Below are 13,424 nucleotides of genomic sequence, written 5' to 3' on the forward strand. Positions count from 1 at the left end.
GAATGAAGTCTGTGAAATATAAAAAAAAGTGACATGGCATGGTATGATTGCCAATGAAACTCTTCTCTGACAAGAGACCAAATGGCACAGAAATTAGAAAGAATAGGTCACCATGGTCACTGTAAGGCCTTCAACAATGAGGACGTGTGTTCAAGTTTGGTTGCTTCTGCAGGCTTGAAATTGATTTATTTGTGCCATTAATTTAACAATGATTTATAGGTTCCTCCTGTAGACCCTTTAACAAAAATTGCTGTTTTCATCTCAAATTTACTATCAGCATGATCAGTACAACAGTGTACAAGTTATATAAAAAAAGATGTGGTATGATTGCTGATGAGACAATCAACTGTCCGAAAGAGACCAAAATGACACAGACATTAACAAATATAGGTCACCTATTAATCTGGAAAAATCCTAACGCATATATTACATGCCATAAATGCACTAGAATAGATCAAGTTTGAATGGTATTCCGGTCTGATAATTAGGTCCAGAGTTTAATATGGTCCAAAAAAAATTTGATATCTATAATATTATTAGTTTGAGTGAAAATACCATGGTTACCAAACAATGTTGGGACATTTTTCCCAACATATATTGTACGTTTTTCTATATAGAATGCTTTAAAATATTTGTGCATTTTAGCTAGATTTACTTTTTGAAATACAATTCAGTACCAATTACTAATTAATGCATTACTACTATATGACATGTACCACAAACTACAATATGTATAGCAATTGCAAAATTTCTTCTGTACTAACTAATTCAGTAAAGTGAATTAGTTCCAGCTAGGAAAATCATGTAGTACATGTATGCACTGGAAGTTGTATCCCTGAGATTAATGAAATTGTTTTTGTACATGTACACAAAATATCTATTTATTGTGAAAGAAATGAAACTTTTCCCCAGAATAGTATCCTCTTGGTCAAAGTACATACATGTACATGTATTTATAATAGATATTGATAAGTAATGCAATACATCTTGTTTCCAATGTCATTGAATTATTCAACAACATATTAGTATGCACATGATACATGATCACATGAATTAGTAATCATCATTTTTTTTCAGGAGAATATTTTGCATATAAAATCCAGAGAATGAATTAATGGGGATAGGACATATCTTATTTACTAGAAAGTGTTTCGTGGCATGCCTGAGGAACTTGAAGGCTGTTTGTTTAAGGTATTAACATATATATAGATAATGTATATACATGCCCCTTGGAAACATTCATTATATGGAAAATTGCTTTATGAGTGCTCTAATGTGTACAATTCTTACCAGATTTTTGTCGAGCCTGCAACTTTTTTTCGCAGAAAGCTTGACAAAGGGATAGTGATCCGGTGGTGTTGACGACGGCAGTTAACTTCTTAGAAGCTTTATATTTAGAAGGATGAAGACTTGGATGATTCATACTTTGTATATAGATACCTCATGTTATGAAGTTTCCGTCAGTCACATGTCCAATGTCCTTGACCTCATTTTCATGGTTCAGTGACTACTTGAGAGAAAAAAGTTAAGATTTTTTGTAATGTTAAATTCTTTCTTATTATAAGTAATAGGATATCTATATTGGGTATGTGCGTACCTTGCATGGTCCTCATGTCTGTCAGACAGTTTTCACTTGACCTCGACCTCGTATCATGAATCAGTGAACAAGGTTAAGTTTTGGTGGTCAAGTCCATATCTCAGATACTATTAGCAATATAGGTCTTGTATATTCAGTGTATTGAAGGACTGTAAGGAGAACATGTCCAACTGGCAGGTGTTATCTGACCTTGACCTCATTTTCATGGTTCAGTGGTTATAGTTAAGGTTTTGTGTTTTGCTCTGTTTTTATACGACCGCAAATTTTTTTTACGGTCCTATATATTGGTATGACGTTGTCCTCGTCGTCGTCGTCGGAAGACAAATGGGTTTTTCGCACTATAAATTTAGTTTAAGTGAATAGAAATCTCTGACATTTAAACACAAGGTTTATGACCACAAAAAAAAAGGTTTGGATTGATTTTGGGAGTTTTGGTCCAAACAGTTTAGGAATTAGGGGCCAAAAAAGGGTTCAAATAAGCATTTTTCTTGGTTTTCGCCCCGTAACTTTAGTATAAGTAAATAGAAATCTATGAAATTTAAACACAAAGTTTATGACCATAAAAGGAAGGTAGGGATTTATTTTGGAAGTTTTGGTCCCAACAGTTTAGGAATTAAGGGCTCAAAGGGTACAAAATTAAACTGTGTTTGATGTCATCAAAAATTGAATAATTTGGGTTCTTTGATATATGCCATATCTAACTGTGTATGTAGATTCTTAATTGTTGGTCCCTTTTTTCAAATTGGTCTACATTAAGGTCGAAAGGGTCCAAAATTAAACTTAGTTTGATTTTAATAAAAATTGAATTCTTGGGGTTCTTAATCTTTGATATGCTGAATCTAAACATGTATTAAGATTTTTTTCTTATGGGGCCAGTTTTCGAGTTGGCCCAAATCGGGGTCAAAAATTAAACGTTGTTTGATATCAACAAAACTTGAGTCCTTGGGGTTCTTTGATATGCTGAATCTAAACATGTATTTTGATTTTTGATTATAGGCCCAGTTTTCAAGTTGGTCCAAATCGGGGTCCAAAATTAAACTTTGTTGATTTCAACAAAAATTGAATATATGGGTTTTTTTTGATAAATGCTCTATCTAACCATTTTTAAGTTTAAGTTCTTAGACCACCTTTAATCTGCGTCAGAAACCTTTGTTGTGTCAACTATTTAATCACAAACTTAATTCAGAGCTTTATCAAGCTTGAATGTTGTTTCATACTTGCCCCAACTGCTTAGGGTTGGAACTCTGCGGTCGTATAAAGCTGCGCCCTGTGGAGCATCTGGTTCTTATACTGTATGCAATAATATAGGTCTACTATATTTGGTGTATGGAATGATTGTAAGGTGTACATGTCAAACTGGCAGGTGTTATCTGACCTTGACCTCATTTTCCTGGTTCAGTGGTCAAAGGTAAGTTTTTAAGTTTTGGTTTTGTTTTTTTTAAAACTATATGGTCAACTAATTAATTCATGTATTTGGTGTATGGAAATATTGTATGAACTATATATGTTAGTCGAACAGGTTTTATTTGACCATGACCTCATTTTTCACGGTTCATTGGTAAATGTTAAGTTTATGTGACATTTGTAATAAAGCTTTATATTTAGGACTATCAACATAATATTAACGATTAGCAAAGAAGGCGATCAATTTCAGTGTGTGCACTCTTGTTATGAAATTTATGTTAAGTTTTATGTCATCAATATTTTAGACAAATTTGAAAATCATTGCAGATCAAATATTTTCAAAAGAATTGTTTCCTTGAACATGTTGAATATCCCAAATATAAAAAAGAAGATGTGGTATGATTGCCAATGAGACAACTCTCCACAAGAGACCAAATTACAAATAAATTAATAACTATCATCATGATCATGACTAGTTAATCGTACAACCTTCAACAATGAGCAAATCCCATACCTCACAAATGACATAGTCATCTATAAAAGATCCTGAGAAGACAAATGTAAAACAATTCAAACAAGAAAACACCTAATTTATGTACAAAAAATTCATGGAAAAAAAATATGTAACACATCAACAAACATTAACCACTGAATAACAGGCTCCTGACTTGGGACAGGCACATACATACAGAATGTGTGGGGGTGGGGTTCAACATGTCAGTGAGACCCAAACCCTTCCTCTAACCTGGGACAGTTGTGTGACAGTACAACTATGAAAACATAAAAACAAACTATAAAAATCATTTGAAAAAGTCTTAATTCATCAAATTATACAAATAGAAATACAACACAGAGTAGACGTGGCTGAGTACTTGTTTATTTATCCCAACAACAAAAAAACACTAAGTGCAGATCTGAGAGTACTCACAGTTACTGGCAGGTAGTTCAAAGCCACTATCATCTTATAAAAAATCATGCATCTTTTTGACTAAATTATCAATCAGTACACATCCAACATCCAACTGATTTAGCATGTTTAGTGTAAAGAAGTTATCAATAAAGAGATATGCTGAATCTAAACATGTAATTAGATTTTTTATTATGGGCCCAGTTTTCAAGTTGGTCCAAATTGTGGTCCAAAAGTAAACTTAGTTTGATTTAAACAAAAAATGAATTCTTGCGGTTCTTTGATATGCTGAATCTATACATGTACTTCGATTTTTGATTATTGGCCCAGTTTTCAAGTTGGTCCAAATTGGGGCCAAATTTAAACTTTGTTTGATTTCAACAAAAATTATATATATATGGGGTTCTTTGATATATGCTTAATCTAACCATGTATTTAGATATTTAATGATTGGGCCCGGTTATCAGATTGGTCCACATTGAGGTCTAAAGGGTCCAAAATTGAACTTTATTTGATTTCATCAAAAATTGAATTCTTGGGGTTCTTTGATATGCTGAATCTAACCATGTATTTAGATTTTGGATATTGGACCATAAAAGGTAATGTCCAATTTAATATTAAAAGTTTTTTAGTTTAAGTTCTTAGACAACATTCATTTAAGAATTGAATGCTCTTTTTTGTAAATTTATTGGGGTGTAAAAGCGTTGACCGAAGTACATTTTGTATGAAGCGCGGAAGCGCTTCATACTCAAAATGTGCGCACGGTCAAAGCTTTTAGTACCCTATAAAGTTACAAAAGAAAGCATTCAATACTTATAATTACATTTTTATACGACCCCAAATAAATTTTGGGTTCGTATAATGGTATGATGTCGTCGTCTGCGTCGCCAGCGTCGTCTGCGTCGCCAGCGTCGTCTGCGTCGTTGTCGTCCGAAGACACTTTGGTTTCTGGATAATAACTTTAGTTTAAGTGAATAAATCTATACCACAAAAGGAAGGTTGGGATTCATTTTGGGGATGATGGTCCGAACCGTTTAGGAGTAAGGGTTCTAAAGGGGCCAAAACTAGCATTTTTTCTAGTTTCATGATAATAACTTGTTTACCAGTATTTCAATTGATCTGAAAGAATACTGCAAAGTTCAAAATCACAAGTAGAAGGTTCGGATTCATTTAAGGGGTCATGGGGCCAAAGTTTAGGAATTAATGGCCAAAAAGGGGTCAAAACAAGCATTTTTCTAGTTTCCAGACAATACCGTGTGTGTAATTGCATGGATCTCTCTGAAATTGTACCTTAATGTACCGTATAACAAAGGGGAGGCTGGGATTAAGTTTTGGGTTAATTGCCCAAAATATGTAGGAATTAAGGGCCAAAAAAGGACAAAAAAGAAGCATGTTTCTAGTTTCCAAACAATCATGACAATAACTTGTGTTTAAGTGTATGGATCTGTCTGAAATCGTACTACAAGGTTCAATATTACAAAGGAAAGCATGGGATTGAGTTTAAGGGTTATTGCTTTAAGGGGGGGGGGGGGGGTCAATAAATTGGTGGGGGATCTCAGTTTACCATTTTTTTAAGGGATTTTTTTTTTCAACATTTTTCAAATTTCAAATTTTGAAAAGTTTCAATAAGAAATATTCAATTGCACAGTAATGTGCAATAGATGTGTTAGATCTTGAACCACATTATTTTTGTGGCAAAAACCTATATTATGTCAAAAATTTGATCACAATCAAAATTCAGACAGTATCAAGCTTGAATATTGTGACCAAATTTGCCAAAAAAACTGTTCAGGGTTCGAGCACTGGGGTTGTATAAAGCTGCGCCCTGCGGAGCACCTGGTTTCCTATAGGATCATGAAAACACGCCTTTTATCAATTTTTTATTTCATTTACCTGTGCACTTTATTGTGGGAACTTGTGTCATCATGAATGAAAAGTTGCATTGTGTAATGCAATTGATTAAGGAATATCACGAGATTGCTAGTTAGCCAATCAGAATAACGTATTATAATGAAACATACATCTAATGTAATTAGTATGTGTCAGAAACCTGTTTTGTGTCAACTTTTTAAGCACAATCCAAATTCAGAGCTGTATCAAGCTTGAATGTTGTGTTCATACTTGCCCCAACTGTTCAGGGTCGAACTCTGCGGTCGTATAAAGTTGCGCCCTGTGGAGCATCTGGTTTAAAAATAGATTAGACTGTTGGTTTTCCCTTTTGAATGTTTTTACACTAGTCATTTTTGGGGCCCTTTATAGCCTACTGTTCTGTGTGAGCTAAGGCTTTATGTTGAAGCCCATACTTTGACCTATAATGTTTTTTTTCTTTTTCAAATTGTGACTGGGAGTGAGAGTTGTCTCATTGGCACTTATACCACTTCTTCTTGTAATATATCTATATTATGCCTTTCAGTTCACTAACTTGAGTTTGCCATCACAAAATGATATGAAACTTATACACCATACTTATTACCACAAAACTCTGATCAAGTACACATTTGGGGAGCATCACATTTTCATGTTCTTGAGTTATGTCCCTTTAAAACTTTATATGATATCTGTGTCACATGAAGACATTCACCATTTATTGAGTTATTGCCCTTGTATTTAATAGATAATATATGTACAACATGGGGGACATTGGAACTCATTTATTGAGTTATTGCCCTTGTATATTTAATTAATAAGATATGTGCAACATTGGGGACATTGGAACTCATTTATTGAGTTATTGCCCTTGTATTTAATAGATAAGATATATGCAACATGGGTAACATTTGAACTATGTTCTTTTATTGATTTTAATTTTGCTTTAGTTCAGTTATGCAAAGATAGTACAGTGTAATAATATATGTTGGAGTTCATATCAAGAACAGATAATACAACTATACGTAGATACTGTTGTGATTTTTTTTAAAGCTGAAATTATCAATAAACAAACTCATAAATGCCATGTAAGTTAATATTTTATTTCAATTTATATTTACAGATAAGAAAACAACTTCAGCATGCAAGAAAGAAGATACATAGTTTGGAATCAAATATTTGTTATTAATTTAATTCATTTTTGTTGCTTATACATTTCTATTTATTTGAAAATTAAAGTTGACTAAAACATAACTAAAATATTTGTATCTGTGAATATTTGTAAGGGGTGAGAAACATTCATTTTGGAAGGTATGGCTTTAAAAACAGATATTACAACTAAAGTCATGGAAGTGTTCATATATTTTCAATAAAGATCAATACTAGTTTAAATGCATGAACCACTGTATCAGGTTAGGGTGAAGGTTGGTGCCAGATAAAACGTTTAAACCCAGTGCATTTGTTTGCACCTTCCCTACGTCAGGAACTTGATGTTAAGTGGGCTTATTATGTGTTTAATAATTGTTTCTCAATTTTTATATATATTACACCATTAATTTTCCTGTCTGAAAGGGGTTAGACTGGTAATTTTGAGACTCTTTATTGCTTGCTGTTTGGTGTGAGCCTAGGCTCTGTTGACGGCTGTATTTTGACCTATAATGGTTTACTTTTACCAATTGTGACTTGGATGGAGATTTGTCTCATTGGCATTCAAACCACATATTTTTATATCGGTATAAATATGAAGGTAGTCATATTTGAGAGAAAGTGTATAGACCTCTCTACCAAGAAGTTTGTTTAGCAGGCATACATATAATATTTGCGTTTTTTATCCAATGCAATCATGGGTTTGAACGTGATTTTTAATTTAGACTTGTTGATATTAAGATCCATTTTGTACATCTAGTGATCCGGTTATTTTGCAATCAATGCAATCAGTAGGGTTTAAGATCATTCGTTGGTGGATCTGCTAGTATGCTAGTCAAATGCAGTTGTTAAAATATACTTTTTCTTTTTTGAAAATGTTGTGTGTGCTGTATGTAGAACCCTTTTTCAAGAAATTTATTTATGCACACATATAAAATCGCAATCATAGGTTTGAAGGTTATTTTCATTTGAGGCTTGTATATATAATATGAATGATACTAAGACAAAATATGATGATAATGCTGATGGGACAGGGTTTCTGTTAGTTTAAACATATTTTTTTGTTCCAAAAAGAGACACATGGATTAGACACAAGTTTTTCAATTTAGTAACGTCTTCTCCAAGGGTTTGTTTTTTAAGGCCAGTAGCAAATACCTGCATATCGGAATAAGAATATGTCAATGTGATTGATTGGTTGGTTAACATTTGCAGTTGTAAATGTTTCATGCCTGTTTAGAAAAAATAAATCAACAATATATGTTATTGGGAAGTTCTTAATAAAAGCTGTCTGGGATGAATGTCAGGGAAATTTAAAATGCCACTGAAAAAATTAGGGCTTAGTGGAAAGGGACAGACATTTTGCCTTGCAAAAGGCCATTACGGAATTCCTCTTCTTGCAAGGGTTCTTAACATGCAGAGGGTGTCACTGTCTCTACACAAGTAATCAAATTATACATTCCCATTCTGTCTGCTTACTTGTACATCCTACACAGTCAAATGGATGGCTCACTTTGACAATGGTTTTACTTCTGGTACAAAGAAGACAAAGAGTGACCATACTTCTATTCTCAAAGTCACTAGGTTCAATGCGTCTGGCGTATATACACAATTTAGTCCTGGTATCTATGATGAGTTTATTTGGATATGATCATGATTGTGAAGGAAACATTCTATCTAGGACATATGTTTTCTAGAGATGTTAACCTGAATGGGTTATTTGTGGAGCAACATCCCATTGTCTCTTTAGCGAAGTATACAAAATTCAATCCTCCATGACATGTTTCGACCCAGAACATCAGAGGGACTTTATAATTCTAGTTTTCCCTTAAAAACATTAATCCGGAAGAAGTGAAAAATCATCAATTTTATTGTAAAAGAATTACAATGTCATAAAAAAAGTTCTTGTCATTATTCACGGAAATTACCTTAAATTATCTTCTGTCAGTTAGCTGTCTTCTAACAAAATACATTTTGCATATAAAAATGTCTTCAAGATACGTGTTATAAGACATATATTCCATATCTCAAGACACATCTTCAATGGTTTTATGTCTTAAAACGTATGCTCTATGTCTCAAGACATAAGGTGTATGTCTCAAGACTGTCTCGAGACGTCTTAAGACAATGAGGTTCATTTGCTATGTAGTTCAAAGCCACTAACAACTAATAAAAAACAACATGCATCCTAGACAAAATTATCACGAAAGAGGTGTATTTCGTCTACATAAGCCCTATAAGCGACGCTCAGACCAAAATAGTCAGAAAGTTAAAACTACTACAAACATGATAAATATCGAGGACCAAAAATTCCCAAACTTATTCTTAAATAACATTATGCTTTGTCACTTCTTTATATCAATCTGTACTTTTATATTACACTTACATAAAAACTTTCATCGATGTTTGAAACACATTCCTGAAAGCATTAATTACACCATTCAAAAAAATCGAGACACTAGAAAACGTTTATCATACCTTGTTCTTTTGCTACCATTATAACCTTTTTATTATTAATAATGCGATGCTCTTTGCAATTTTGTGGGTTTTTTTCTTAGTTCTTAGTCAATGTTTTAAGGATAAATATGATGAAACGTATGAGTGTTTTTAATACTGTATTTCTTCATTAAATTGGTCTATTTGTTTGGTTTTGAATAAGATAAACTTTTGTATTTGTAAAACGCGAATGCAATTTTGTCCTAGTTGATAATAAACATGAACGGCCGTTTGTTTATAAGACTTTGTGTACATCTATATTAATTGTTATGTCTAAAATAAGATGAAAAAAAGATAGGTCAGTGAAATTTTGTTTGCATTGATTAAAAATAATGACCTTTCTTCTTTTTTTCTGGAAACAAATGCACTTTTATTTGCAATAAATCATTTTAAATATTTACGGATTTTTTATGTAATTAGACTTTGTATTATAAATATGCAGAGACTAATGTGGGAAATGAATTGGAGTGCAATTATTGTCTTTATATTTGGAAATTAGAAACTTTCATTGCGTTGTAGTTCTTGTTGTAATTCAGGAAGGGTTCAATTTATAAGATAGAGTGTTTTCGTTGAAAGGATTCTAAAACACGGTTTGCAATGGGACGAATATCAATATTTCTTCTTTTTATCAACAATAAAGTACTGTTGTTTGTTATTAGACAGTGTTGTTATCCATGCAGTTTGGTAGAGTTAAGTTCATACCTCGTCAAGTAATGACTGAAGAAACCATATGACATTTAACGAGGTCAACACTTGATTGATATTGTTTTATAATGACGTTTTATTAATTATATAATCAGGTGTTCAAAGAAAACGTGTATTTGTTCTAACGTTGACGTTAAACTCATAGATGAATTGTTTTCTTTTTTCAGGATATAATGGCAAGTTGGAATGAGGTACGATCTCACTTTAAAAGTCAAGTTTTCATTCACTTATTTTCAATAAATTACCACATTTAACATACAGGTTTGAATACTCTCGGAGACTAGAAACACATTTGCTTCCGGGTTATTCTATAATAATATTTCAATGTTTGAAATGTTAGGAAGCCCTCAAAGCTGATATATATAATACTGGTGTTTGAAGTTGTTCAATCATTGGTGATACAAAATATTGACATGGAAGAAAAATTCCAGGATTATAATTTAATACGCCAGGCGCACGTTTCGTCTTTATAAGATAATCAGTGACGCTCAATTCAAAACAGTTATAAAGCCATATAGAGCACAGTTTGAACCTTTGTAATTAATCAATGACCTATCGAATACCCAATGGACATGACGTAATACAGTCCAATAATTCTGGATAAGCCAATCAAATTAACGCAGATTTTAGAATCAATTCTGTGTGATACATGACATATTTTTTTGGTGCAAGAAATAGATAAAAAGCGACTATCATCAGGGAATTGTTAAATTAAAAATACTCGTTATTCTGAAAGAACAATTTACTCACTTCAATGGCAGCAAAAAATATTAATGCTTTTAAAAATGCCTTATTATGTGCAATCAACGTCACACAATGAAACCTGCATAAGCTCTTTTCAATTACTGTAAATTCAGAAATTATTGCCAGGTTTTTATTATTGCGAATAATGCTACTGGATGGGTATCGCAATAATAAGAACTCGCATTCTGGAAACAGAAACATAGATCTGAACGCAGTTGTTTTCGAAGTCGCGATAATTAAACTCTAAATTTTGTCCATTCTTGAAAAATCTCAATAATTAATGAACGCAATAATTTATGAATTTATAGTAAATAAGTTTTAATCATTAATTGTGTTTCAATCAATTACCATACATTACCGTAAAATTAAACGGTTAGTTTTCGGCTCAAATTCATATTTTGATTAGATTGTTGACATATTTTGTAAGTTAACATTTAAGTTAGAGTGCTCTGTTAAACAACATATGGTATATTCATATATTTTGTCGTTTGGCCAATAAAAGATCAAATTATCCATGAACTGTTCACTCATGTACAATGTATATCATAAAACTTTGTAATCAACATTTCTTTCTTACAGAAACTGATTAAAGCCGCTCGTGAAGGAAGTTTAACAGATTTGAAACTTTCCATTGAAAAGGGAGCTGATTTGGAATATAGAGATGAAGTAAGTGACGTAACAGATTACATATACATACAAATAGTACTATATCAATGAAATGGGAACTGTCTGAGGACAAAGTTATCGCTATTTGATTTCCGTATACTACAAATTAAGTCCGTAGAGTGGACAGTGTATAACTTGTATTTATTTTGTATTCACCTTCCAAAAAAGTTGGGTAATAAAATTACACACGAGAAAAATTGGGACATGACTTTTAAAGTAAAACCGTGTTTGGTCCAGTTTGAAAAGGAAAAAAGCAGCATTCTTGAAGCAATTTAGTACCGATCCATTTAATATGAAATTATCCATGAACTAGTTTTGATGTCTTTTAAATGTTAATATTACAGGATGAATATACACCATTATTGAAATCAGTGTTCCATGGACACATTGAGACAGTCCAGTACCTTGTTTCTGTAGGCTCTAACAAAGAAGCTAAAACAAAGGTAAGATAAAGTTTGATCGAAATCACTAATGTATAAATGAGCACATTATCAGAAACACAAAACTTGATGTTATTGAATATGTGCGGTATCGTTTAAATCATGTCATGGAAAAAAGACAGTACAGGTGTTATCTGTTCTGGCAAAACACATATTTTTTGCAGACATATGGTACTCTGATCCTATTCCCCTAATTCTGGACCAGCACATCAAAGAAATGGACAATAACTATCACATTCTCAAGTGTAGAAAAGGTGAACTGAACCTGGGTTGATAGCGCTAAACCTCTCACTTGTATGACAGTCGCATACCGAATTTGTTTTCTGACACAATACTATTTTTTTACAATTTGATTACCCTGTTAATGAATAATTGATGAGACAACTTCTGCAGTATGAAAAAGGCCGACCATGAACGATGACGTCATATAAAAGAAAAACACATGTTTTTTAATTATAAAAAAAGGAATAAGTTTTCCTGCATATTGTCGAACTTTCTTGGTTTTCTCTGAATTTCCTATTGTGACGGCTTATAAAAAGACGATTATGCCTGATGACGTCACATAGAAAGTGTACATTCTTTTGCAAATCATACAGAAGAAGGGATAAGTTTGCCTGAATATTGTTAGAAAATCATTAGACAAACAGATTTCATGACCTTATATCATGTAATACGATTTTTATCCACTTTCAACAGTTAAATTTAAAATATTTAAAACGATCGTCGAGCCTAATTTAAAATTTGAAAACTTTACTGCTGAATGGATAAAAATCGTATCACACTCGATGTAGTGGAAGAATCTTTATTTACCAAATACATGTTTAAATACTATTACATGAAATCTTATATCTTAGTTTCATCAAAACAAAAATAATGATAAAATTGCAACATATCTCCTGTTTCTAATGACAGTTCGTAAGAAAACTCTTGTATTTTACAATATGGAACATAATTAAATGACTCATGTTTATTTTTTGTTTTCTGATAAATGTTTTTTTTATGTAAACATCTGAAGCTATTTGTCAAGAAAAAGTTGCAGAAAAACAGATCATTTTACATTCTAAGTTTTATACTAAGATAGATTCAATGCATCGAATTTTTGCAAACAACAAATGTTTGTAGTACATGTTATATTGTATTTGAATATAGATATTAATCATACAAACGAATCACTTGATACACAGACTTTATACATTTTTTTTTGACATTCTTTGATTTATTTTGAAGATCATATATCTGAATAATCAACATGAAATCGGGATATTTATTTGTTTTTTTAATTTTGAATATAAATACAAGTGTGATAAGTTATGTTTTTAGTATTGACCACTGATTTCTTATCTTTTGGGTTTATACAGTGTCCAGTTTATTCAAAATGTCTTGATATCTGTGATGTGTTTATGTTACACGATGATGACTGCTGTACCCATATTTATTTCCAAGATTCGCATATTCA

At 32.1% G+C, this 13,424-nt stretch overlaps 1 protein-coding gene and 1 long non-coding RNA gene across 2 annotated transcripts in view; both read left to right on the forward strand.

Annotated features, from left to right (window-relative positions):
- LOC143052873 (uncharacterized) overlaps positions 1-13,424 on the forward strand; it is a 151,086-nt gene that overhangs the window by 12,704 nt on the left and 124,958 nt on the right. The window contains exons 3-5 of the mRNA XM_076226021.1: positions 10,286-10,309; positions 11,442-11,528; positions 11,873-11,971. Coding sequence (XP_076082136.1) covers positions 10,292-10,309; positions 11,442-11,528; positions 11,873-11,971 — 204 coding nt within the window. The 5' untranslated portion in view covers positions 10,286-10,291. The remainder of the gene's footprint in view (positions 1-10,285; positions 10,310-11,441; positions 11,529-11,872; positions 11,972-13,424) is intronic.
- LOC143051410 (uncharacterized) lies at positions 1,076-7,028 on the forward strand. The gene is made up of 2 exons (XR_012970755.1): positions 1,076-1,191; positions 6,898-7,028. It is a non-coding gene; the product is annotated as an uncharacterized LOC143051410 (long non-coding RNA).

This window comes from Mytilus galloprovincialis, chromosome 11, assembly GCF_965363235.1.
Source record: "Mytilus galloprovincialis chromosome 11, xbMytGall1.hap1.1, whole genome shotgun sequence".
In the NCBI taxonomy this organism is placed as follows: domain Eukaryota; kingdom Metazoa; phylum Mollusca; class Bivalvia; order Mytilida; family Mytilidae; genus Mytilus; species Mytilus galloprovincialis.